The following is a 27,859-nucleotide window of genomic DNA, read 5'->3' as shown; positions in this document are numbered from 1 at the left end:
ACGTGTCTTAATTGTAGGGAGCACAGGTTAAAACCTTGGACACATGCTCCACATGACATTGTGCCCATTAAAATCATTGGGTGGGAAGTGATGGCAATCAAGTGCCTGATATTTTGGGCATGCCTTCCCAACAGGTGAAACTCTAGTAGAAAATATCAAATTCATAAGATTGGATTTTTTTAATTGCAGTATTTATTCAGCTTCAGAATTTGGCTTGTCTTAGGTTCCCTATCCTGTCTATTTTTACATAGAATTCAGTTGCTATCTCATATCCAGTGATGAATGATAGATTATAATTACACATTGCATCAATGCAATTAAAATTATTGGAGTTAGGGAGGCAATGTTATTCTAAGTTGTTAATTGTTGATAGGTGAGAAACCAAACCTAGGGTTATATCAGGACATTATGAGACATTTTTTCCTTCATCAATAAAACATGGTTGAAAACATGTCAAATATCAAGTGCCATAATGAAAAAAGAAAGCCAATTCCACCCCACCCCACAACCCTACCCCCATTTCAGCTTCAGTTCAGAGAGAGATGTTGTGACATGGCTGGATGGATAGGAGTAAGAATGGTTATTTAATACCAAGACAGGATTTATTGACTTTTGTGTATAATGAAAAGTATTAAAATGTTCATTTCAGCTTAGCTGAAAGGAGCTCTTCTGGCATTGCAATCTTTGCTTGTGAAACATGGTTAGGCTTACAAACCTGAAGGAGCAACTTCATTAGATTAGAGAGCCTTTTGAATTAGTGTCAAGAATGCAGCAATTTAACATTGAGCTGAACCTGAACTTGCAGCTTGCTTTAGCTCATCAAACTGTCAGTCAGTAATACTCAGTCCTGACACACTGAACAATATTCTCATGCCAAAACCGATTTGCATGTTCATTTTCCAAGGGTCCCTCCACACAAAGAACAATGCACTTAACTACCTAAAGATAGCAGGAATCTGATGCTTCAACATGTTGTGAAATGGAAGACTAAAGTTTGCACATTTATATATGCGCACTAGAATATTTATTCTGCTAAAAGAATGTCAATCAGAAAGCAATAGCACTGGGGATATCATAAATTTCTAAACTGATCCAGAGGAACAGACACAAGCTGTCATGTTTAAACTAGCATTTCACTGCTAGGGTAATGGATGCCTTCATCTGGCCCAGCAGTCAGCAGATTGCCCTGTGTTGATGGATACTGTCAGCTGAATGCTACACTAGATTTCACCGCACAATAAACATGACTTTCCAAGTCCATGCAAAGTGAAATCAATTTATCCTGTATGCTTGGTGCATGCTAAATGAAATTAATGTACTGTGTTGCTCTCTTTTCTTCCTGCTCCGGTGTTTCAGGGAGTAATGCAATGAATGGGTCTCCAGCTAAACTACAGCAGTATTATTGTTGGCCAACAGGAAGCACTACAGTGACGGAGGCACGGGTCTACAGAGAAACCAGGGGTCGCAGCAACAACGAGCCACATATCAAACGACCAATGAACGCTTTTATGGTGTGGGCAAAGGATGAGCGCAGGAAGATACTGCAAGCATTTCCAGACATGCATAACTCAAATATCAGCAAAATTTTGGGTGAGTAATTGGAGGAAATCTTTCAAACAATACTTTGGATCCCACTTACCTCCTACTACATATTGCCCAACCAGTGTAAATTATTCTAACACACACAAAAAAAGGATCAAAGCATCAACATATGGAGTAAATCTGAATCAGAATTTCAAGAAATTCTAAGAAACTGACTTCCAGGAACCTAATAATCTACATTTATTAATAATGATTTATGAATAATTAATATAGCATTTCAATATACTTGAATGTTCCTGTTGGTATTCTGTCCAAATACCAAGAAAGGTATCCTCCTACTGAAAACAATGCCCTTTTTTCCAGAGTGGCTGGATAGTCTCATGGGCTGGAGTTTTGTTACAGTTTCATGAATTGTCTGGCAAAGGATCCACTGAATTTTTTGAAAAGTGCAAAATGCTAAAATTGACCAGTTCTTCTCAGTCGGCACAAATTTTTAAAAAAATTCTAAGTAAGGTTAATTGAGCAGAAAAATGACAATAGGACAAAATGCATATGTAATGGGAAGAAAAGCATAATCTTTATACTTTGGGAAGGTGCAAAAATAACATGTTGTGAACAGAATAATATTGCATGGTATAGATGATCCACTTGTTTTCAAGTGAAGCGAGTCAAGTTAAAAAGATCAGAAGACGTGGAAAACAGTGAAAAGATTGGTTTTGAATAGATATCAAGAAGAATTTTATTCACTCAAAACATAGAAAAGATGAAAGGTGATCTATTAATGCAAGATAATAAAGGAAAGCATGATGTTATATACATTTTTGTTGACTATTCATATTTTAATTTGTTACAAAGTGAAGTCTCAGAGACAGTAAAAGGCAGTTAGGTGTGAATGTCTTTATAGCCTAAAATGATATAATTGTGTAATGTTGTGAGAGAGAAGGATGATGCAGACAAATTGAAACATTTGTTTGCGGTCTTGTTTTATACAGAGAGTACTAATGCTCGTTACCATTGTACTCCTTGTTCTTTTTTTCTCCAGTAGCCTTCAACAAAAGAGCCCCATTTCCCCTCCCTGTCTCTCCCCATCCACCCATGCAGGTTAAATCCTATTTTAACTCAACATTGGAGATAAAATGTTAACCGATGATGATTATATACTGAATTGTATACTTTTCTCATTCATTATTTTTTCAAAAAAAGCATGGGGTCGCTGCCAGAGCTGCTGTAACAGCTGTGTGGACCCAGCAGAGCAGAGACATAACGCTGTTCCGAAAGCTTCGACAGCCCAGTCTTAATGCCAACGGCTCTGTGCAGGCATTCAATGGTCTGTTAGAGGAGCTGATGGTGTTTTTGAACTAAAATCCTCCACCACGGGTCTGTGCCCAAGATGGCACCACCTGTACTCGGCAGCAGCCATAACTCAGGTACCAGAGACAGGGAGAGCACACCCCTCTTGAGAAGGAAAAGCAGAGGAGATGACCCTACAGGATGGTGACCATGGTGGCGGATCAGTGAGGTGCTCAGAGGTTGAGGGCCCTACACAGGGGGCGGGCAACTAGCATGGGCTGCGGGCTGCTCGAGATTGGCTCATGGGAATCAGGTACCGGAGTCAAGATTCGAGAGGGTGTTGAGGGCAGGAAGGGCTCCCAAAGGATGCTGAAGGCTTCCTGATGGAATCAGAGCTTTGGAACTGTAGCTTGGGTTGTCAATGGATCGAACAGGAGTTTGTTCACCTGCAGAGGCTGCGACTCCATGGAGACTCAATGTCTCTGAAAGGACTTACTTTCTTTCTTACTGTAAGGGGCACTGGGTGACAAGCAGAAAGCAATTTTGTGTACCATTACGTTATATACTATTATTACATGGTAATTAAAGGAATCTTGGATCTTAATTGACTAAATAGTGCAAATTTTTGGCTTTATTTAATATATTAATTGTACCTTAATACAATTGTAAAGGCTTCATTTTACAAAACCATATTTTACGTACTGAATCTTGCTGCAGGCAAAGCCACCAACCTGATGACAAAATGGCTAAATATAACCTTGAGTGAGATTATTGTTTGGTTTGAGGAAGGGACATAAAAGGGATGGTTATTGTGAATAGTATTTAGATTCAGAAACACAGGCGTTCACACTATCTACAAGACTCTTAATCGCAATGAATAGTGATTAGGGAATGCAATCAAATCTCCAAACACTTGGATTATCCTGTCTCAGACAAGATGGCTTACATCTGAAACATTTTTTGTTGTGAATCCAAGTGTTGTGAAGGGTTGAGATGGATACCAGCTGAAGTGGAAGGGCATCACTGTGGGGAGCGTGAGCCGGACACGAGCGCAGCACTGTGTCCTGCTGACAAAGCTGGTAGCATTACTTGTGATTTAAAAAGCAAATTCCCTATGCAGCCACTGCCAGGTCAGCAGTTTATTATCAGTGACGAGGATAAAAACACAGCTTCAAGGTTCAAGTAGCAACTGAGAAACAGATGGATTTTCTTTCCCCTAGGTTGCAGCTGGATATAGCCATTTTTGAATTTATAATATTCCTTTAATAATTTAACATACAGTTTGTGTACTTCACCTATTTAACTTCTCTGTAATAAAATGAGCTGTCCTTCATGGACACATCTTCATTGTTATTTGTGCAATATTGACATGGTTTAATTGAATAGTGATTGATCATGACCTCCTCCATACTGCAACCTCAATTGGTAATGACTTGGAGTCATTATTGTGTAATATATTAAATGGTTAAATAAAATAAATGTTTTTCCTTAAAAGAATGTTTAACTCTTTTCCACATTTGAAGCTATATCCATTTTTGAACTGACCCATTAATTGTAATAGTTAATTAATATAAAGGATATGTTTCTTAAATATTCAAGTCCCTTCAATATTTTTGATTTATTTATTTCATATTTGCAATATTCATTGGAAATAAACATCAATTCATTTCATTCAATTGAATATTTATTATTCAAACAAATGATATCTTTCAACATTTATTAATAAAGTTTCATGAATTGTCTGGCAAAGGATCCACTGAACAAAGTAGAGGCAAGTTAGCTCTTTCTGCCCCAATAGTGAATTGTTCTAATGTTCAGATTGTCTGAGATGTGGCTGGATGTAAAAATGAATTCTTTATGCATTTCTATTAAATAATTGATTTGTTGAAATGATAGAGCGGAATGGTGGAGTATGGGTTAATTGTGTCTATTGCATAAAAATGAATATGAAGTACATCTTTAAAGTAAATATTGCTGGAAATGTACAGCATCAGAACTACAATGGCTATATTAAAAGAATTAAATTGGCTTAACTTCGCATACTGCGTTAATAAAAGTTCATTTAAATGGTTGCTCCATACAAATTTTCATCTTTAACTTTTTAGTCAAAACATCTTCTTAAAAGTTGCATTTTTAATGTTTTCACAAAGTCTGAAATTCTCAAACCTTCCTTCTTAAAAAAAATCGAACACTAGGATCGTATAAAGAAACTCTTGATCAGGCCCAGTTAAATCCAGTTCTGCTATCTCTAATTGTTTAATTAAATTAAAACAATGTTAGAACATCGTGAAACTTGTGAGCACTTTAAAACCCCAGTGCAATGACTAAATTTGGTTATATTGGTTTTGTTTAGATTGTGCAATTAAATAAACGGGATTGGAAACACAGATTTGTCACTTTGTTAGTATTATTCCAAATTTATAGAATCTTTAATCAAAAATCAACATTTCAAAGCAATTTTCAGAATACCACAGCCAGATAGTTCGAAAACTGGTGATGACTTCATATTTTGGTGCCATCCAATAGAATACATAGAAACATGGAAACGTAGAAAAATAGGTGCAGGAGTAGCCCATTTGGCCCTTCAAGCCTACACTGCCATTCAATATGATCAAGGAAGATCAGTACCCAGTTCCTGCCTTCTCCCCATATCCCCTAATCCCCTTAGTGACAAGGGCCACATCTAACCTACTCTTAAATATTGACAAGGAACCGGCCTCAACTACATCCTGTGGCAAAGAATTCCACAGATCCACCCCTCTCTGAGAGAAGAATTTTTTCCTCATCTCAGTCCTAAAAAACTTTGCCCTTATCCTTAAACTGTGACCCCTGGTTATAGTTTTTCCCAGCATTGGAAACAACTTTCCTGTGTCTAGTCTGTCTAAACCCTTAAGAATTTTATATGTTTCTACAAGATCTCCCCCCTCAATCTTCTAAATTCCAGAGAATACAAACCTAGTCTATGCAACCTTTCCTCATATGCAAGTCCTTCCATCCCTGGTATCAGTCTAATGAATCTTCTCTGCACCCCCTCCATGGCGAGGATGTCCTTCCTCAGAAAAGGAGACCAAAACTGCATGCAGTACTCCAGGTGTGGTCTCACCAAGGCTTTGAACAGCTGCAGGAGGGTCTCTGTACTCCTGTACTCAAATCCTCTCGCTATGAACGCCAACATACCATTCGCCCTCCTCACCGCCTGGTGCTCCTGCACGTCCACTTTCAATGACTGATGCAACACCCAAGTCTCTCTGCATCTTTCCTTTTCCTAATCAGATACCATTTAGATAATTATATTGCATCTGCCATGTCCTGGCCCACTCCCCTAACTTGTCCAAATCACTCTGCACCCTCCTAGCATCCTCTACACAGCTAACCCTGCTCCCCAACTTTGTGTCATCTGCGATCTTTTTTAATAGAAGCAATTAAAATGAAAGGAGAATTTTGTGGTGTGAAGCATGTCTGGGTATGTCTCCAAATCACAATTTCATTTTTTTAAAAAGAATACTTAATGGAGTTTCCTTTTGAACGTGCTGGGGCTCCTAGTCACTGGTACCTCAGAGATTACATTCAAAAGTTGCATCAGAAATGGTCTGCTGAGCCTTCCTTTTCTGAAACCTCAGGTGCACTAACTTCTGATGAAAGTTCCACTTGGATGCAAACAATTAATAAAAATATTGCACACTTTAGCAGCATAGGCTCATACCTCTGTGACCTCAGAGCCCAAGCATACCTACTTTGGTTCAAGTGGTAATGTTCTAACATGTGTGCTTTTTCCTCAACAATTAAATCCTCAGTCATCCAAATGGAAAGCCTTTTCTGCTTCAAGTATCTCAAACAATGACATTTTTAGAATTGCTGGGCTTTTAAATTTGTACCGTGTGGCATTACATTTAAAGCTTTGTGCTGGGGATTGGTATTTCCTGAATCATCACACATCCCTTTAATATTACACAAATACATCATTTTTTTGATGCTGTCTATCATGAATTGTTTTAAAATATAGCATGCTTTATTCAACTTTTAAAATATTGAATAAAGTACAATCTTAGGCTAATGAAAGGATAGTACCAGCAGTAAGGCAGTTAAAGAGCACAAGTACAGAACATTTCCGATTATCCGAAATGCTTGGAACCTGACCTATATCGGTTATTCAGTTAATCAAGAAATTTCCTTAAGCAGCCCAGTACCATCAGCAGAATATTTGTATCGGCTGTCGTCGATCCCCACCCAACAACTCCTCACTGCATTCGCCAATCCTCGACACCTCCCCTCTGCTGTTGCCAATGGTGCCCGGGAGTCCGAGGTCTCAGCTCAGCTGTAAGAGGTAGGCAATTGCTTGTACAGTCCCAGGGATTGTCCTCCAGCAGAATTTCAGGAACCCTGCTGATAGGGTGAGCAAGGAGAGAGAGTGCGGCTCAGGCAGGTGAACAGGGAGAGAGTGTAGCTTAGGCGGGTGAGTGGGAAGAGAGCTCAGCTCAGGCGGGCAAACAGGGAGAGAGCGCAGTATTCAATTACAATTTTGAAAATGCCACAGTGCAATTTATCACAAAGTTGCAGCAACTCTTGGCAAAAAAAAATGGCTATTTATAAATAAATAATCCTTTCCTTCAATGTGTAACCTGTGGAGAAATGTCTCCTTTGTAAAACCGATTCCCTGCATCCCCACTTGAGCCCAGTGGGTAAAAAAAAAATTCAACATGTGGCATTATGTCTCAGCTGTATCTTTTTTTTGATATTCAAACAGTTTTCGGATAAATCAGAAACGTACTGATCATTCATATTGGAATTGTATAAGTCCACCTTTTCAGTTTATGGTCATGGTGGTTAAAGGTTACAGAACAGGGCAATAAAGTGAGCAATGATTTCAGGCCTTCTTATATGTCTTGATAAAAATCTTGCATTATGTCAAGACATATACATAAAAAGCTACTGAAAATATATTCAGGATGCACGGGCCAATTGTGGATGACATGGAGCCTTGATCGTGGAATTTAAAGTAGAAACTTAAAAAACAACTGCACAGAGGACTGAGATGCCTCAAAGCAAGGAAGATTAATCTTTACTGATATGCTGTCAGTAGAATATATCATGTGAAAAAGGTATGATGATAACACCAGCCATGGACATACAAATGTAAAAGTTTTAATAGTGCAAGAGAGTTGTCCCCAATGCCTTCTGCCAATAGCTGGTCTTGAGGTGACACTGAGCAGTTGTATGAAAAACAGAGAAAAGGACAAGAGATTGGAAATGTAGTTAAGATACTGTATGCAAAAGACAATCTTGTCCTTTCCTCCTTATTTGCTAACATGACAGTTGTGAACCATTACCCATTTCAGAGCAGTGTTCCAAACATATTCCTCAGGGGGAGCAGTTTTTTTTTTCTCACCCCCAATCAAGTGGCAATTATCACTTCTCCTATTTATGTATAGGAAGGAAAATAGAAAATTTGAGAGTGGTACAGAGCTGGAGGATATGACAGAGAAAGGTGAGGAAGATGGCAAGGAACACAATAGAAGGTCATTTGACCCAGTGAGTCCTGCAGTTTTTTGAAGAGCATTCACTTAGTTCCATTCCTCTATCCTGTCCATGTTGCCTTGAAAAAAAATTTTCAACTGACTAGACAATTTTATTATGTTCATTATTGCCACATTGGTCACCCCTGTAGTTTGAGAGATCCATTTCCTGCCAGTAAGATCTTTCTCATATTCTCTCCTCTATTGCCTCTAACCCAGTGGTTTATTAGCAACTGATGGAAAGTATTAATGTTTAGGTTGCAAACTTAATGGAAGGACATATTTATGGATCTTAGGAAGGAATAGTGATATAGAGGTGCCAGAATATGAGGGGAATGCATTCCCTTGCATGAGATTTGAATTTAAAAGGATGCTTCATGAAATATCATCAAATTGAGATGTTGTTCTGAAAACACATAACCATTGTTCTGCATGTCAGAGCTTTCACAAATGGAGAGGAACATGATTTCCTGTGTGACATCATAACCGGCCTCCAAAGTAATCATAAATCATGGGAAAATCAACAGGAATTCCATATGAATCTGATTCTATCTTCGACAGGAAAAAAGAAAATCTTGCCACGGCTGTTGTTCCTCAAAATAATCCTTAAATTATTTGTTGATGTTCCATTTCCTCCAGATGGGAAAAAAAAACTTTGACATTCAATACCTTTCCATCCAACCTCAAGTGAAATTTAAGTTCTACCTGCTGCACTTTCATCATGTTACACATCTATGAATTATAATTTGTGCTCATAAAATACAATTTTACTGGTGATGATATTCTATCAGTTTTAAACTTTTGAGTAGATTAAGAGGTAACATCATGCTTTACATTAGCCAAGCTCTGACCAAGACCCTATCACACAGCACAAGCTGTTCTTAATTGCAATCAGTATTGCAGAAAAACTGCTGCATTGTGCCTTTCCGCAAAACAAACCTCTGTTTGAAGTTGGTTAGATTAAAAGAGAGATGTAGTACTTGGAAGTCCTGTATCATGTGCAATTTTCACAGCAAGTGGCCACAATAATAAAACTCGGTAAAGATTATGGGGGTAGCAGGAGAAAGTGTAGAAAATGTAATGAAAATTTGATATCACAATATCATGCTCAAAAGCAAGAAACAATGGAGTTGGGTTTCCAAAAATAAATTCCATATCTCTTCTTTGTATATTCTTTTCCTTTGCTGGCTACTGTGCTCTGCAAGTTGTCCCCAGGAGAATTGTTCGTGTAGAGTAGGGTTAAGCCTTTACATCCTTAAATTAATGCTTTCAACATTTTTCACTTGGCAGTCTCCTTTAAAAGGAAGACTTTAATGATAACAATGAAACATACCATAGCCATTTCACCCACCTCACGTTGTGCCTCACTTTTACGAACATTTTGTTTAGCATAAAAAAATCATGCATGCTATTATAATGGCTTTGAATCTTTATTTTCAAAATTAGCTTTTTACTAACAAATAAACAATTGCAAGCCTGCAGGAAAAATAGCACCCTGTTCCTAAGAATAATGTAAATGTTCAGAGAGCTGTTTAGATTTGGTCACAAGTAACTGCATCAGCAACTGAGCCAATACAACCATATTCTTGAGAAATTCCAAGGATTCACTGCTCTCTGGATAAAGGAACATCTGATATACACTGGATGATGTGCACTGGATGGCCACCCTCTTATTCTGAGACTGTTAACACTGATTATAAATACCGCAGTCAAGTGAAGCATCATCCTTCCATCTACTCAGCCACACCCTTGACATTTTTTTGTTTGTTTCAATTAAATCCCCTAATTTTTCTGAGCTATACACTATAGATCTATATGACATTCTTTTCCCCATCCCATCAATCAAATCTAGTGAACCATTGTTTTAGCCCCTCTGTTGTAAATAATTACTTCCTCAGGTTGGGAATAATGTTCTAGATGAAGTCTCACCAGGTTGCTTTAGATTTTTACTCTTGTACTAGTTCTTTTCCAATAAAGACTAAGGTATAGTTTTCCGTAATTGCTTGCTTCCCAATTGTATGGTTCTGACTTACACATTGGCCCACGGAGGCACTGGCTATAACAGTGGTTCTCAACCTTTTTCTTTCCACTCACATACCACTTTAAGCATCCCCTATGCCATAGGTGCTCTGTGATTAGTAAGGGATTGCTTAAGGTGGTATGTGGGTGGAAAGAAAAAGTTTGAAAACCACTGGTTTAATCATACATAATTGACTTGTGTGCACAGTTTCATAACTCCTAAGGAAATGGGACAATTACAATTTTTCTCAAGCAAAATATTTCAATAACAATTGGGTCTAGAGCAGTGATTCTCAACCTTCCCTTCTCACTTACATGCCACCTTAAGCAATCCCTTACTAATCACAGAGCACTGATGGCATAGGGATTACTTAAAGTGGTATATGAATGGAAAGAAAAAGGTGATAAACATTGGAGGATTAAAGCATAAAGAATATTAACCAAGGTGTTCCCTCTTACTGACTGTCCGGAGGCTGTTACTGAAATATATATCTCGGGAGAGACTGGCCTTATTGCATTACGTCACAGTAAAATAATTTGCTAAAACTCTCATGAAGGCCAGACAGTTACATGATCAAAGGATTGGCAGCATTTGTAAACATGAATTCTGGACAAAGGATCTTTATAATCTCTTCCTCAGCAATTTATAATCAAATTAAAGTTATCGCTAAACTAGAACCACGTGCTTAATCAAACAGTGCCTTGATTACAACATTACAGAATGCATAGTGATTGAAACTTTTACTCTGTTGAGAACTGCAACTTGATCAGTATCTGTCTTGTGCAGGATCTCGCTGGAAGTCAATGTCTAATCAAGAGAAGCAGCCATATTATGAAGAGCAGGCCAGACTCAGCAAGATGCATTTAGAGAAATACCCCAACTACAAGTACAAGCCCAGACCAAAACGCACCTGTATTGTGGACGGCAAGAAGTTACGTATTGGTGAATACAAGCAACTGATGAGAAACCGAAGACAGGAGATGAGACAGTTCTTCACAGTAGGGTACATGTTATTGATTTCTAAGTATAAGTATTTTCTGTCTTGTGATACTGAAAGGCTGATACTAAAAGGTTAATATGCAAGGGGCTGTTGTTCAAGAGAAACAAAAGAACAGGTTATACAGCATGCCCCTCTCAGACTTTTGCAGATCAACAGATGCCTCCTGCACATTATCAGTGAAATAGTTGGCCAATGGATATTAATGAGACCCACAAACATGCTGAAAACACAGTGGCTATTAATATCTTTCAATATATCCCTTTTTAACTTCAGATTCTTTAAATGGTTCTGCAGCTAGATCACTCAAAGCTCTTGTCCCTTCAACGATTTTCCACAATTTGATGCAAATATAGCGAGTCTTCAGATGCACAACTTAACAATCTGGATTTGAATGTTTGATATTGTTGAAGTTGAACAAGTTCATTTTCGCATGAGTTCAAGTTCAACATGAAAATATTCTGACACAATTGTGTTCCCACTTTTTCATAAAATTGTATAGTTGTTAAAGGAAAGTTAATGGTGACAAAAACAGTATTTTCCTCAGTCGCATTTGGCACCAACAAGTCAGATCAATTAGAGAATAAATGTTCTGTTCATTATGGCCTTTGCTTAATCTCAAATTGACCAGCTGAATCAATGTGACATTGTTTTATGCTTTTTATGCAATTCAAACATATGACTTCTTTATATAAAATTGACACGTTGCGTTGCAAGCTTGTATTTACTCCAAACTGTGTTTAGAGTGTTAGGACTCATTTCACATTAGACCCTAAGGTTCATAGGGAAAGGGAGTCTGAAATTACATTACCTCTTATTGCACTTAAACCACAGAAATTAAGGGACATCAAACCTCCTGTATTAAAATCATATTAAAGGCCCTGGCCAAATTTACCACCTTGTGTCACCAGGGAACCACATATTTGTCCAGAAATTAATTCCTGGCTGGTAATGCTATAAATGTGAAGAAGATTCGCAACATAATGGAATGAATTTTGGAAGTAACAAACAATAGTGACCGGAGAGGAGTTTCCAAGTGTATGTAATCTCATAATTTGTATTTATCTTAATAAATTCACATTGAGCAATGGCTAATTTAATGAGGGAAACCTCTGATTTCCTAACGCGTGACAACAAATAGGTAGTTGGTTGAAATGGGAATGAAATTATTCTCCCAACCACAGCAAATGAACTAACCTTCAAACACTTTTTTGCCCAAATCCATTTATTTGGCAGAATTGTGTACATTGCATGACAAGTAAATGAAAACCCCCATTATCACTATAATTTCACATAAATGAAAATGAATTAAATTCACAACCGCAGAGGGTTAGGATAAATCATGCAAATTGATAAGATTCTCCAGATTCCAGAATTGTATACAGGGTGTTTCAGAATGGCCATTGATAAAAGATTCAGAAGCTCAGTGAAAAGTGGATTGGTTTAGAAATGTGACCAAAATAAGAGTGGCAGTGGAACTTGAGTGATTGCTTGGATATTAGGGAATGAATGGAACAAATTGGATACCTGTGCAAGAAAAGTATGGTCGAAATTTAATATTCTTAAGTGCAGAGTGGCAGGCGTGAGAAGGCGCTTTGACATTGGGGAGAGTTCTGGCATTACAATACATTTCATGATAGAATCGTGGCAGGAATAATTCTGGGACCATTTAAAAAGTCATCAACTGCTGAATAGGATGGAATAGCTAACATCGTGGCCAGCCCTGCCTGAAGAATGCAGTGCCAGTTGATGTTCATGGGCGGAATGTCAAAAAGTATCAGCAGTCATAACAAAAAGTAGCGAAGTAGTCCTCCCAGGCAATAATTAACTAATTATCTAATAAATATGGAGTAGTGAAATAGTTCTCCCCAGGCAGTAATTAACTAATTATCTACACGGCACCATCAATGACAATATTGTTTAGATATCAGGTAAATGAGTCATGTTATCCAGTGTTTTAAGACTTTAGTAATAAAATTATCTGTTGATTGTACTTGCTAACCAACGAGTATTCATCTGTAAATAGGCAGCAGCCTCAGATTCCAATCACTACGGCAGCAGGTGTAGTGTATCCCAGTGCCATCTCCATGGCAGCTACAGTGGCATCACCGCAACTGACATCTGAGTGTTCCAGTGAGTCCGGAAGTCCGGAACCAAGCATCCCAGTCATCCAGAGCACTTACAGCATGAAGGGTGAAAGTGGCAACCTGGGCGTGAATGAAATGATGAACGGCGAAGATGAAATGGAAATGTACGAGGACTATGAAGACGATCAGAAATCGGACTATAGCAGTGACAATGAGAATCAGGAGGCTATCAGTGCCAACTGAGCAGCAACTGCAATCAGACTCTAACTTTGAACAAAAAGTTATCGATGAGCCTGCATGTGTGGCTCCAACAGATGCATCAGCAATGGTCTTAACTGTTCCTTAGTGTGAAGCATTCTGATTTGTTTTTTTTTAATTTTTACAAAGTATCATGGACATTTTACATTACTGGCTACAGCCTGAAAACAAACAAAAAATTAAAACATCAGGACTTGAAAGCTATTGCTTAATATAAATTCATAGCTATCTGGCAGTCTTAATTTTTATTTTCCTTTCTCTTTTTTGAGCTTGTTTTCAATGCTTTAGTTACTATTTCTTAAGGGTCGGGGGGTTATATTTCTCACTCAGGTATGCTGTGCCAACCAGCAACTTGTGAATGTGTTTTTAATCTGAACTATTTAAAATAATTTAAATTTTGTAGTTTTGAAAATAAAGTTGGGGAGGGGGGGGAACGAAAATTAAAATAGCAGCACATGTGCACAAAAGGCACAGCATAAAACAAACAACATAGAGCTGAGCCCTGACTGGCTTTCCTTTCCTTTTTTTTTTCTTTTCGATTTTCATATTGTACAGTTTGAACAAAGAAAGTGCCAAACATCTAACAACGTTTTATCTTAACACTCTGAAAAGTCTTACTTGGGAGACACTGCAAAAGTCTTAGACAATCGTCTGCGATTTATTGAGGAAATAAAGTATATATAATTACATTTAGGAAAGGGGTTTCTCCAGACAGCAGTGAGGTTACTCAGGAATATGGGAAAAATGTTTTTTTTTCTTTGAGACAGAGGAGGAGCTTGCCAGAGTGCATGTGTCCCATAATTTTGTTTTAGACACTTGATGCATCATAAATAGGGTGTTCAACAGTTATTTGTCAATGCAGGCCACACCACGGATAGCTGCCCCAGTTGTCTTCTTAAGAATGGTTTCTTACCCTTTACCTCATTATGCTGAGTTCCAGTGAGAGCATTTTAGTCATTCCAGAGATCCCAGGGGCCAAAAATATGAATCGAAAAGAAAACACAGGGAGTGTGATTGGGGAAATGTTTAAAAACTGTAGGGTAAAATCAATGATTCTAAATCATAGATATTCTGTTCAGCATAGAAATCATTCCTCAAACCAGCATAGTTTGCAGAATTTTAATGGAAATAATTCATTAGACACTCGGAGACAATGCCCTTTTTCTGGCTCCCGTCCAAGCCACCCCTCCTCCAATGGCCGCCAGAATGTAGCTATTCTCACTTCATCTTTGAATGGGTGCGGTTGAGCTAATGGAGGAACAGCGAAAGGAACATCAAAAGAAAGAAAAGGAGTTGGAGAATGTGGAGGAGAGTCCCTCAATATTTCCTTTGACATTGCCTAATGAGGAGCATCAGCTGTGGCTTATTTGGGAGAACTGTTGTCTCTGAGCACAAAACTTGAGGATGAATTTTTAGTACAATACTGAGAGAGTTCTGCAATGTTGGAGGAGCTGTCACCTGGTTGCAATCTTAAGCTGGCTTTCATGGACAAATATTAAAGAAAGTTGATGAGCACAGGATTTATCCCTGCTTTTCTTCGGTGAATATATTCATCCCTGAATCAATATTTTGATAGCAAATAATTGAATTGTGGGATCTTTTTGTGCACAATGGATTCCTGTGTTCCTCTATGTTCAAAAGTGACTGCACTTCAAAAGTACTTCACTGACTATAATGTGCTTTAGGACAGTTTCAAACAGGACATGAAAGATGCCAATATACAGTAAATGGAAGTCTTAATCTTTTCAAGTCTTATCTGCTATTCAATGGTGTTAAATTAAATTATTTAAAACAAATCCATTCCTCTCCACTGTTGGCATTCACCTTGATGAGCACAAATGAGGCAGGGATAGGGTGGGAGAAAATTGAATACTTTTGACTTAATATCACAATGTCTTAATTCATCTACTGCATTGCTGTGAAAATTACGTATCTAAGGTCTTAAACTTAAATTGATATGCAGGAATATAATGGGGTTTATCAAAAATATAAATAGCACAGATGAGTCAGAATTAAGTTCCTTTCAATTGCATACCCTGCATATTCAGATTTTAGTCTTAAATACATAATGGGAACTACAAAAATTTTTTAAAAATCATTACTGAGTTAAGAAACTACTGTTGGTATGTGCATTTCAGATGATAAAATGGGGAAATACAGGCTAGTTCTGAGAAGTGAAGCAGAATTCTACTTATTATCTAAAGCCCCACTGAATAAAAGAGTTCCATTATTAAATCTTGGACCAGTTTGATTTAGACTGTGACCATTTAGTTGGAACATTTAGTCTTGCAATGAGAATAACTGATGAACACTTTGTTTCTTTTGAAATCATTCAAGGTACTAATAAATATTTCATTATAAAAAGAAAATATTTGAACCTTAAATCTGGCTTCAATGAGGGAGGGTGGGACGAGTGAGGGAATGGTCCCAAATCTTGCATAATTATAATTTATTAAAGTTCACATATAACCTGTTACTAATAAACAGCTCCCCTCAACTGTTTTATTTTTAAAGTTCAGTTTTACTTGGGACAGTGTATGGCTTTAAGTTTGAGAGTTCATTTTGTAGTTCGTTTTTCATTACACCCACACATTTAGTTTTTTAAGCTATTTTGTTGCCCTGCCGATATGAAATAATGCAGGCTGGTGGGAAAACAAAGGACTGTTTTTTTTGGGACTGAAACTTGATTATGCTTGTAGCGTGTGCATGTATGTAATATATATAGGATACACATACACACGTGTGTATGTACGTAAAATATATATATGATACACATACACACATGGACACACATTTACACGCTCACTGGCACACACACACACACACACACACACACACACACAGGATGTTTTAAAGTGTTATGAGCACTGGATATAAATGATATTTTTTAATCACTTCTGACTAATGTGAAACTGTTTTAAGAGATATTACATGAACAAAAAGCCGCCTGTAAAGACTCGTGTGGGCCTGCCTCACAGTTGCCAGATTTGAGTCATTTTATGTCTAGTAATTTTATTTATGCAAAAAAGAAAATGTTATGTATGAATACTTTGTTTTAGCTCCATCAAATTCTACCTTTCCCCCATTTCTGTTACCGTTATCTACCTTCATTTCTTTTAACTTTGTTCTTTCTTACCCCTTCCATTCACCAGCCACCTAACGGATTTCCAACAAAATATTTATTTTCAACCATGGTCATAAGCTCTCTCACTTGATTGGCTAAACAAATAAGAACAACCTTATTTTATTTTAATGATCTCTTTGTAAATTGTATTTGAAAGTCGACTAGATCAAATAAATGTTTGTGTAATATTTATTAGCCGAAATCAGGCTCTAAAATATCATTGCAGATTTATTCTACCAAGACAATCAATAAAGGAAGTATTACAAATTTGCTTAAATTGGAGCTTAAAACAAAGTTGCAACAAAAAAAATCCACCATCTCATTTTAGATTTTTTTGTTAAATTGTAAATATAACATAGGAAATAGAATTCTATTTTTGTTCATGAATACATAGTGAAATATAAGTTATGTATTTACTGTTTTGTTATACATCATTGTTTGTTGGTCCACATTTTTAAATGCTGAAAATTTGCAGTACCTCATGTAGATGCTGAACTCACACCCGCAATGATATAGCAGTATTGGACCTGTAGTTGAGGGGCTCAGACACCTCGCTTATGGTCAGTTTCTCATGTTTTTTTAAATTGTAATTATTAATAATAAGGATATATATAGCGTTACAGTTAGTAATGTGCGGAGTAGGGAAATAATTTTATTTAAAGAGAGAAACACTTTTTGAATCATTGTACTGTGCCCTCTTCTCAGCTGAAAGAAAACAATCAGACAAAATTTGTAACTTCTTTTTATGAGATCACATTTTCCTTCTGTGTAAAACCCTTATCAAGCAGGAAAGGCATGGGGTAGTGGGAGGGAAAATGTGTATAAATCAAACATTTTCTAATTGCTTTGAGTTACTTCTAAAATATTTCTGGGAATGGGATAGTACACACTCTGCTAACTGTTTCTAAGTGGCATAAAGGTGTTGATGAATAACAAGTAGCAAAATGTGCCAAAAGAGTCAGGAATAAGGTACAAAATCAACGGGGAGGTTGACAAGTAGGAGAGATTCTCATGATACCACCAGTTAGATTAGTTAACTGTTTTACCTCGGTCTTATTTAAATACTGATGGTCCTCAATATTCATCATTTTTGTGTCCCTCTTATTATGGATCGTTGCAGGTGGCTGCAACCATCAACGAAAATACCTTCCCAATTTTAGATCATGGCTTGCCTATATCAAGCAAGGGTAGGCACGTCAACAAACTTAATCTCAATGTTATTTAAAGGATACTTTAAAACAATTTTCCTAGAAGACATAGAAGGAAGATAATGAATGTGCTTGAGGGAAAAGCCTGTTTTAAGAGTACTTAACAAAACTTAATTTGGAAAGGGAAAAGACCAAACGCATGTACCATTGTTTTTTTAGCATGGGAAGCAGGCTTTTTTTTCCCCCCCTTTGTGGTGGGTATTTCATTAAATGAAGAAAAAAAAGTTTACCAAACAGTTTACTTAAATTTGGGAGATATTTAAGTGTGATTCTTTTAAACATCATCGAATAAATAGGATCTGGACATGGTGAGATGTCACTGACAAACTTGCAGAAATCCTTCAGTCTAGGTTTGAAAGATATGTATGAAAAATTCAGGAGATTATCTTGATTTCCAGCAACCACTTTTTTGTAATGCCATGTGTAAACGGGGTAGAGTAAGCAACAAGGCAAAGGCTGTTGTGTATTGTGAACTGCACCCTTCCTGGAAATTACCTTCCTTAACAATTAATAATTGTGATAAAGATATTTTATTCCCAGGCTGTGGCATAGATGGTTTAAAAATGTCACATGAGCAGTTTAGCTTTACAAAACATGCCTAAGAACTTGATCTGCATTAATCTCAAAACTGGCTTCTGTATCAAAATGTATTGAACATATTATTTCCAAGATTGATGCAGTATTGAAAATGCTTGGTCCTTGCCACAAACCAACTGTATGGTTAACTTTGGAGCCACAAAGTTCATCTACTATTTTTAATGAAAACATTTGGGAATTATTCCTACATTTCACCCTTCTTTCTTTCCCTGGTAATGTCACAAGCCAGCAAAGATGCCAGGCTGCTGTGAAACACACAAGTGAAATGTGCACCGCTATTGGGAATATGGGGAAATGTGCAAATAACAAGTTTGTTTTTTGTATCCAAGCACACTGCTGCCTTGCTACCAGCAATCGCTCTTTGTCTCCTATTGTCTCCGTGTGTTTTGTGCTGCACCATGCAATTTTATAAAATACCCTGTCCTCTGCTTTATTGAGAGGAGTTTTTAAATAGCAATTTTGTTTATTTGTTAAGAATTTGCCACTTTTTTCCAGTTGTTGAAAAATACATTAAGACATGCTTATAAGCTGTTCCTACATAGCTTCTTACTGTAACTTTATCTTCCACAATTGGAAGTTTTGTTTTCATGTTGATGTATAATGTGATGTTGTTCTTCGTGTTAATTTAATCACCATAATTCACTGACTTGCTGGACTGACATGCTAGCTGCTGTTAAAGTATAAAGGTTTCATTAGGTTATTTTGTTTAGCACACGCGTATGACTGACAACTGGGACTCTTGTTGCCATGGTACTATGCTTTCAACCCTATAACAACCGTGGGTGTGGCTCTAAAGAAAGATAGGGCCACTCCACATGTTTCTTGTACAACAGTATTTGATCATTAAAAAGTTTTGTTTTAAACTTTGCAATTTGAACAAAGAACAATGCAGGTACCTGTGCCCACAGCAGGTATATGTTTGGGTGTCTAGAGGAATAGTGTCCTGCTGCTGCTTTGATGATGTCTGACAAATGTAAATAATTTATCAAAAAAAAGAAAAAAAAGACATGTACAGTCTAGTGTAAAGTTTGTAATTGAACATAAGAGAAAAAAACCTCCATCATCATGTTCCCCATATTCTGCTCTTTATACAGTACAAAAGACAACTTGTTTGCTAAGGATGATGTAAAACCTTGATTATGTTTGATGTCCTACTGTCATTTTTTCCCCTGCTTGGCATTATTCATAATGTAAATCAGCCTTTTATTTTCTGCAGTATTGACGTGAGGTAAAGAAAAGCAATTAATTAGGGTTAAATTTATTTTAGTGGTACTAGTAGTCTGACCTCCTCTGCCTCCATTATATTTGAAATAAAAATATGGATGATGAAAACACTGTTCAAAAGACAACAAACCTGTTATTTTCTGGACTTTGCAGGCACTTTATCAATGTGTACAATTTAAAAAAAATCTTGGGTAATAGTCCTGCCTTTTTATTGCTACAATGAACGTGAAAATGCAGGGATATGGCGCCTTCTGGGGAGTGTCTATGAGACTGACAGAGCTCATTTACCTCAGTGCTGTCCTCTCTTTTCTCTTTCAATATATATACATACACACATATATATATTCACCATCACTCCATCTTTTGTACTGCTGTTGACACTTAATTAAAGATAAATTTTGTTTTATGAGGCTTGTGTTTCTTCTATGATTTATTCAGGGATTAAATGATATTTGCTGTTCATTGGAATATAGGAGAATTTCAGTACTTGAGTAAATTACATGGGTATTTTATTTTTTCAGATTTGACAAATTTGTTTGCAAAATAAATCAACTTAAAAATTGAAAAATGCTCATTTGGAAGTTTAAAAAAATCCATTAAATTAGACATATTAATGTGTTTTTCCATTTTGTTTTTTTAAGGTATTAAATGGGCTTGGTATAATTTCTCAACTTGCTGGTGAATCAAGGATCTAGATTGCTTTGGATAATTTCTAAAAAGTAATATGCATTTGTTCGATTCAATTTTTTTTAGATGAATTGGACAATTCAGATCAAAAGTAACTTAAGAGACAAAGCAGAATGAAGATGTTGAGGCTTTTAAAGTGACAAGTTGCTGCGAGAAATAATCATGGGTGGGGGGGGGGGGATACCATGGGTGGCAAACTGGTTTCCAATGCAGCATGGAACACGCAGTAATCAGAAAAGTTGCAGACTGGTTTGAGTGGTTTGAAGCCAAAGATCAAGAGATCAAATCAGCATTAAGTTCTTAATTCTAAATTAATTTGCCAAGCAGGTAAGTGATGAATTTATATTTACCATTTCATTTGTTATTCGATTTAATTTCCCATCACTTTCACTGAAAACTAAAACTGATTATATTTTCTACCTGAGCAATTCCATTAAAATTGCCCTTCAAACTAAAGGCATTGAATTCCACTCTTTTATTCATACGTTGAACATTCACTGCATGTAATTCCAATCCCAATGATAGCCCCCACAAAAGATAGTGAAATTGGCCAAAGATATGTTGAAGACAATAGTAAGGTGGCTTACACCAGAATCAAAGCAAAGTGGGAACTGAGCAGTTCAAAATGAGAGTTCCATGCCATTGCAGCATCCGTCACTGATAAGGAAGACCTTAAAGACTATTTCTCCAATGCAGCCATTGAACATCAGCACAAATGGGCTGGCAGAGAATTGTGTGAAAACATGGGGAAAAGGGGAAAAGGAATCAGCTACAAGTGTGATCAATCCCACTTGATCATCTGCTGTCATTGAGTCCTGAGTGCGTCCACACCACTTTGAGGTTTCTGATATGAGGCAGAGATCACACCAGCTCTGACATGCCCTGAATAAAATGACTGCAATCAATAGCAGAATAACCAGCTATGAAATATTCTGACCATTGAAATGGAGGCAGCAAATGTTGCGTGGAAGGCAATGATATCAGAATAGAGACCTTTTAAAGACATCATGGTATTTGCTGATGTCTGATTAAAGAAACAGAAGGAGATCACTTGTCCCATCAGATCTATACAGGGTATCAGATGAACACTCCTCTCAGCATTCTCCAACTTATTTCCCTGCAACCCATTCTCTCTCACATGGCCATCAATTCCTCTTTGCCATTTAGCTACAACAGAGGTAATTTTACACTTGCCAATTAAGCTTTCAGCACATCCTTGCTATGTGGGAAGAAACCAGTGGAAATTCATGCAGTCACAGGGAGAACATGCCACTCCATACCAACTGAGTTGTGAGAAGCAGCACCAACTGCTGTTCTGTCATTTTAAACCGATCAGTAAAGGTCATAGGTTGTACGCCAAAGATCTAATATATGTTGGTGAGGGAGTATATATGTGCAACTCGAGCTGTCATTTGCTGCACAACTACTGCCAGAAAATTGGATGGGAATCAATTGCTAGGTTGCTTTTCAACATAAGTAATTTTACTTAGATATGAACAATGGTGCAGTTAACCTTGGGTTCAATCATTTTTTTCAATGTAGTTTGTGTATAATGGCCAGACCAGGACATGAACTTGTTCAACCTCCTCTCGCACTTTCCACTTTAATGAAAAGAGAAAAAAGTGCTTATTATTAACAAATAAATGTTTTGAACTTCAATTCATGACCCAATTTCCTCCTCACTTGCTCTCTTATTCATTGCATAGATTAGTCTTGGTGAATGAATTTGAAGTGTTATGAAAAGGATGTTTCTTGAAAACAGAACATTTTGATTGTAACAACTGAAAAGGAAGTGTTTCCAGTCTATATGGAAGAACTGTAAATGGGTCAAGGGTGACAAAAGGCTTTTTAAAAATCTTCTAAAGCAAAAATAATGTTTGAAAATGTTCTTACAAGTCTTTTCAGAATAGCCAAAATTTTGCTATGGACATTGCTTTGCTCAACAGATATATTCTCACAAATATATCAGAGTTACATTTATTTGTCAAGAGGTCATTCTGTTTATGAGATTGTGACCTATTAGACTTCTTTATTTAACAACTTCCCAAACCAGTTAATAATTAATATTTTAGTGGTCCTTTTGATCATTTCTTATCAAAATTAATCCCCACAACTTGCTTTATTCATATTTGGAAATTCTCCTTATTTTTAACGAAGCTATAGCATCATAAATAGAAAGTATATGCACATGCATTTTTGAAATCTTTTTGGATAGTTTATAGGCTTTGAGATTTCTGTTGATGGGTTCATTCTTCTTAGGATCAAGGCTAACTCACTGCCACTGCAAGTTTGTGTGCTTAATGATACCAAATGTTAGAACTTCAAACTCTTCCCATATGGGGTAAGTGGTAGCCAATGAGCTAAGCAGTATGTGAGGTGGTCCACTCCTCTGTTGATTACACAAAGCAATAGCATGGTCCTAATGCACAGCCCATGAGGTTCTCGATACCATTTTGAATGCATTTCACTTTGAATAGTCATGGGTCAGAGATCCTTTGGAGTAGTTGCGTGTTATTCCATTTCTTGAGTGAGATTTTGCTCACATCCTTGAATTATTTCCTCCATCTGCTACTAATCTCTTTCTCATGACTACTTAGAGTAAGGTGTCTATTTTTGGAATACAGTATCGGACCTCTCCTATGTAGCCAATTGAAACCTAGGCCTCTTAATTGAAGAATTTTGGACTAGTGTGCAATTTCACAAAACAGCTCTTCAAATGGTATCAACTTCTATCTGTTCCCATCTGATTTCCTCGTTTTCCTATAAAAACAGAGAAATTCTGGAGGAACTCAGCAGGTGTCAAAGCATCCATAGGAGGTAAAGATATAAAACCCCTATTTTGGGTCTGGACCCTTCTTCATTGTATGAGTGAAAAGCAGGCAGGCTCCTGAATTAAAAGGTTGGTAAGAAGGAAAGAAAGATCAGGAGAGGAGTACAGACTAACAGACAAAGGATGATAATTGGACGAGGATAGGTGGACTGCAGCCAAAAAGAACACATGGCTGTGGAAGCAAGTCTGGATGAGTACATAGTCGTAGAACCTTCCTGGAATCGATTACTGTCTTTTTTAAATCCCAGACACTTTTTAACTCCCTTTTCAATGATAAATGAATCACTCTTTTAATAGCTTCCAGCATTCCATAAGCTTGTAAGTGGCAGAGAAAAAGGTCACCTAACTTCCCATTTTGGTCCTCTGATAATTACTTGTCTCAATGGATCTACCAATGAATGTAAATAATCTGTCATCATCTATAGTCTCAAAATCTTGCATATGTAATTCAACCATAGATTCTCAGTTGAGAATGAAAAAAATGATTCTCATCAAAAGTTTTGCGATCTTTCCAACATAACCAAGCTGTGATCTTTTAACATGCATGGAAGTTGATATCAAATTACCAATCAGAGGTAACGCATAATGTTAGCCAATGTTGACTCAGAGCTGATAACCCCAAATGGAAGCAAAATGCTGGTTCCTCCCTCAACACGGTATCTAGATCAACTCTTCAGAAGAGAGAACAACCCTTCAATGAAGGTGAGGTCATCAATCAGATATGGTTACACTGGAGTGAGTGCAGAGAAGATTCACCAAGGTTGTTATGAGATTATGAGAAGAGGATTTTGGTTATTGGGAGAGTTTAGATGGGCTGGGTTTGTTTTCCCTGGAGCAGAGGAGGCTGAGGGTGACCTGTCAGAACTATATAAAATTATGTGGCATAGAAATGGTAGATCATCTGTTTTTTTTCCCAAATGATAGGGGTTATCAAAACCAAAGTAGCATATGTGAAAGGGAATGGAAAGAGTTTTAAATGAGATTTGAGGAGAAGATTATTTTTTAAACAGAGATTGGTGAATATATGTAACTCACTGCCAGAGATGGTGGTGGAGTCAGGTACAATCATTTGGTTTAAAGCACGTAGCCAGAGACTTAAATAGGCAAGTCATACAAAGTTACAGACCTAATGCAAGAAATTGGCATTCAGCAGTTGGGCAAGAGGGTTGATATGGATATGATAGGATGTAAGGTCTGTTCTGTGATGTACAATTCTTTGGAAAAGTCATATTGACATCTTGACTGGATCATGGTGAGTCAGCACACAGGAGGGAGATTTAAAACTTGGTTGAATGGAGTGCTAACAACAACCTCTCACTCAATGTCACCAAAACCAAGGAGCTGATCGTGGACATTAGGAAAGGAAAACCAAAGTTATACAGTCCAGTAATCATTTGAGGAAATCAGAGGTGGAGAGAGTGAGCAACTTGAAATTCTTGGGGGTCACTATTTCAAAGGACCTGTCCTGGACCCATCAAACTCCTGAAAAATAGACTCATTCAGAGACAAATTTAAGGATTTGTCCTTTGTTCATTATTTATTACTAAATATTTTCTGCATTTGTACAGTCAGTTTGTTGACAGTTCTTTCTTTGACTACAGTTTACAGTTACTGGTAATTGGAAATTCTGTCTGGCCTGCAGAAAGAGTATCTAAAGGTTGCATGTGATGCCATGGATGTACTCTGACAATAAATTTGAACTTATACCATATATAAAATGTATTCGTTTTTGTGAGTAAAGACAATTGAGTGAAATATGCAATATTCTTCAAGATATTTACCTCATAGAGACATGGACCAATGCATTTGTGATTTTATAAATCCTTCAGCATTTATTGAATCAGGTACAACAAACAAGCCTTTTACTTTCAATGGATGTTTTCAATGGAGTTTCTCCAGCACTTTTTTGTGTACTGCACTGGAGCTCTAAACTTTGTACTCTTAGAGTAGTCACCTCTGTTCATCACAGAAGATTAAGGATTAAAAGCAGGCCTTACACTGTCCATTGAGGGTGAAACTCTTACTTTGATAGTCCAAATCCACCAATGATTGAATTAGCCAATTCTATCCTGTGTATCCAACTCCAATATTATCAACTGAAGCTTTTAATTCTACCACTTCGGTTGCAGTATCGAATGAGGGTGATGCATTTATCATTTGCATCCCTTAACGTCTTTTGGAGAAATCAACCACACTGAATCAGCTATCTCTTGTACACAAACTTGCACTTACGTAGCATCTTTAAGATGTTGAAATATCCTGAGCAGTTAACTGACAGTTAGTTGTAAAGGTTCTTTCTGAAAGAGTTATTTGTACAGAATGGTAGACGTGAGAGTTTAAAAGGAGAACGCTGGAGAGATAGAAAGATTTAACAAAGGAATTCCTGAGCTTCAAATTTAAGTCGCTGGAAGCACGTCTGCTGACGATCAATGGGCGGATAGAAGGTGGATCTGGAGTAGTTTTCAGAAGGACGAGGTCATGAAAAAATGTGAACACAAGGATAAACTGAGTAAAGGCAGGTCCAGGAAGCACAGTTGTGGTCACATGAAGCAGAGTTTTGGATGAGCGCAAGATATAGGGTTGATTGGATGACAGTTGATTGTTTAAAAAGGCAAATAAGTTTCAGCAACAGATAATGGGGTAGAACTGTCAATACTGAGGAGAGCCAATACTTGACCCATTTTCTTTTCAATGGAAGTTAGTAGAGGGGCAGTTAAACAGGGTGTCTGATCTTGACTGAAGTCTCTAGGTTTAACAGTATTGCCTACATTTAAAACGACCCCTGTTGATTCCACAAAATCTCTGCATTCCCTACAGATTTATTTTTATTTTTGGATCTTTCATATCCCACTCCCATAGATGGATGCCAAATGTCAAATGAGGTGACTCTACTCTTATTCCCTGAAGATTAGGAGTTGAATGATCTCAAAGTCTTAGCAGCTAGTAAACATTAGACAACAATGAACACTTCCCTTTGGTACAGCTCGCAAGCCTTCGGTAAGATGTGACTAGAACTGAAGATGTGCCTTTGATACATTTAAGAAGCAAGTTTACACTCTTTGACCTCTGATATTTGAAGACATTGAAAAACTATTTGGATTGCTGTGAATAATTCAAAATCATTCCTTTTAATCTTAATTTTCACCTATCATTATTCACCCCGTAGATATATTAAGCGATGTAGCGATGTAGAATCTACACTGCTCCTGCAATAAAAAACGCAACCAGACGGGTTCAGCTCAGTGAGCAGACTAGTTTATTGCAGGCCGCTGGGCTGCACTTATACTCCCAGCCTGGACCTGGCTGAGTACCGCGCTGGAGGGTGCTGACGTCACCCTGGCGTCACGTGGTCACCAAGCGTGGGCTTCTGAGCCCCAAGCTGGAAGGAAGGGAAATTCCTGACGGTGCCATTTTGGCCGGCTGCCCCACCGTGTGGCTTACAAGCGGGGCCGGTTCGCCTGCCTTGTGGTGAGCTGCCACAGTGAGTTAGTTTCTAACTTTGATTCCTTTGGTCTTTCCAGTTTGTTGACATCCACAAACTTGATCACTATACATGGAATTTCTGAGCTTAAGTTACTGATCTAAATTAGTCAGTAGCGATCACATTTCCAAGCCCCAAGGCCTCACACTTAACATTTTTATTTCTTTATGAGGTGTGAGAATTCCAGCCAAGCCCTGCTTTTATTGTTCATTGCTCTTAACCTTGTGAAGCTGGTAGTGAACCATAGCAATGTAGTCAGTTTATTCCTAGGTGCTTTTAGTACAGCTTTTCAGGATATCACATGAGCAACAAAAAAAAATCATGTGAAGTTTAAGTTCAAGCTGCAATGGTAAGTGATTTAAAAAAAAAACTGTGGCAAAATGGCAGTCTTTCCCAGAAGCTCACTATTTTTATATTCCTAGATTTGGGTGGTTATAAAATAGCCTTTGTTGAGCTGCTGTATTTATCTTTCACATTGCAACCATGGTGCATCAGTTGTGGAGGGTATAAATGTTTATGTTGAATGATGGACTATTGACATAGCTGGCTGCTTTGTTTTTCAATTTTGTGAGTGTGTTTGGACCAGAGCACATCTAAGCAGATGGAAAGTATTTCATCACACCTCCGATTTGCATCTTGCGGATGGGTTTTTAGAGGCAGGTTGCTCTCCACTTAGCCTCTGGCCTGTCCCTATGGTTTCTGGTGAATAGTAGTCACTCCCTGAAAGTTGATGGTGTTTGTTTCAATGACGATAATGTTGTGGGGATATGGTTAGACTCTGTCCTGTTGGAGATGGTCATTGTATGGCAATTTTCTGACATTAATGTAACATACCACTTATGAGCCCAAACGTAATCATTGTCTAGTCCTTGTTACAAGCATGAACAATTCAACACAACTGCTCTAATGAGTAAAGTTCTATTTCATCCACTCTGAACTTTGTATCTATTTCATAAGCTGCTCATTGTCTACATTCAGCTTTTCCAAATTACTATGGAACA

At 37.4% G+C, this 27,859-nt stretch overlaps 1 protein-coding gene across 44 annotated transcripts in view; it reads left to right on the top strand.

Moving 5' to 3' along the window:
- The window catches only part of sox6 (SRY-box transcription factor 6), a 676,057-nt gene extending 655,791 nt beyond the window's left edge, over positions 1-20,266 (top strand). For 40 of the 44 annotated variants that reach the window (XM_069898041.1, XM_069898034.1, XM_069897942.1 and 37 more), the window contains 3 exons: positions 1,357-1,590; positions 11,152-11,368; positions 13,389-20,266. In XM_069898041.1, coding sequence (XP_069754142.1) covers positions 1,357-1,590; positions 11,152-11,368; positions 13,389-13,692 — 755 coding nt within the window. In that variant the 3' untranslated portion in view covers positions 13,693-20,266. The remainder of the gene's footprint in view (positions 1-1,356; positions 1,591-11,151; positions 11,369-13,388) is intronic. The other 4 variants (XM_069898085.1, XM_069898075.1, XM_069898057.1 and 1 more) reach the window with 1 other exon arrangement.
- Positions 20,267-27,859: the final 7,593 nt, after the last annotated feature.

This window comes from Narcine bancroftii, chromosome 1 (assembly GCF_036971445.1).
Source record: "Narcine bancroftii isolate sNarBan1 chromosome 1, sNarBan1.hap1, whole genome shotgun sequence".
NCBI lineage: Eukaryota > Metazoa > Chordata > Chondrichthyes > Torpediniformes > Narcinidae > Narcine > Narcine bancroftii.
Note: the sequence above shows the minus strand (reverse complement) of the source record. Positions and strands in the feature narration are given on the sequence as shown.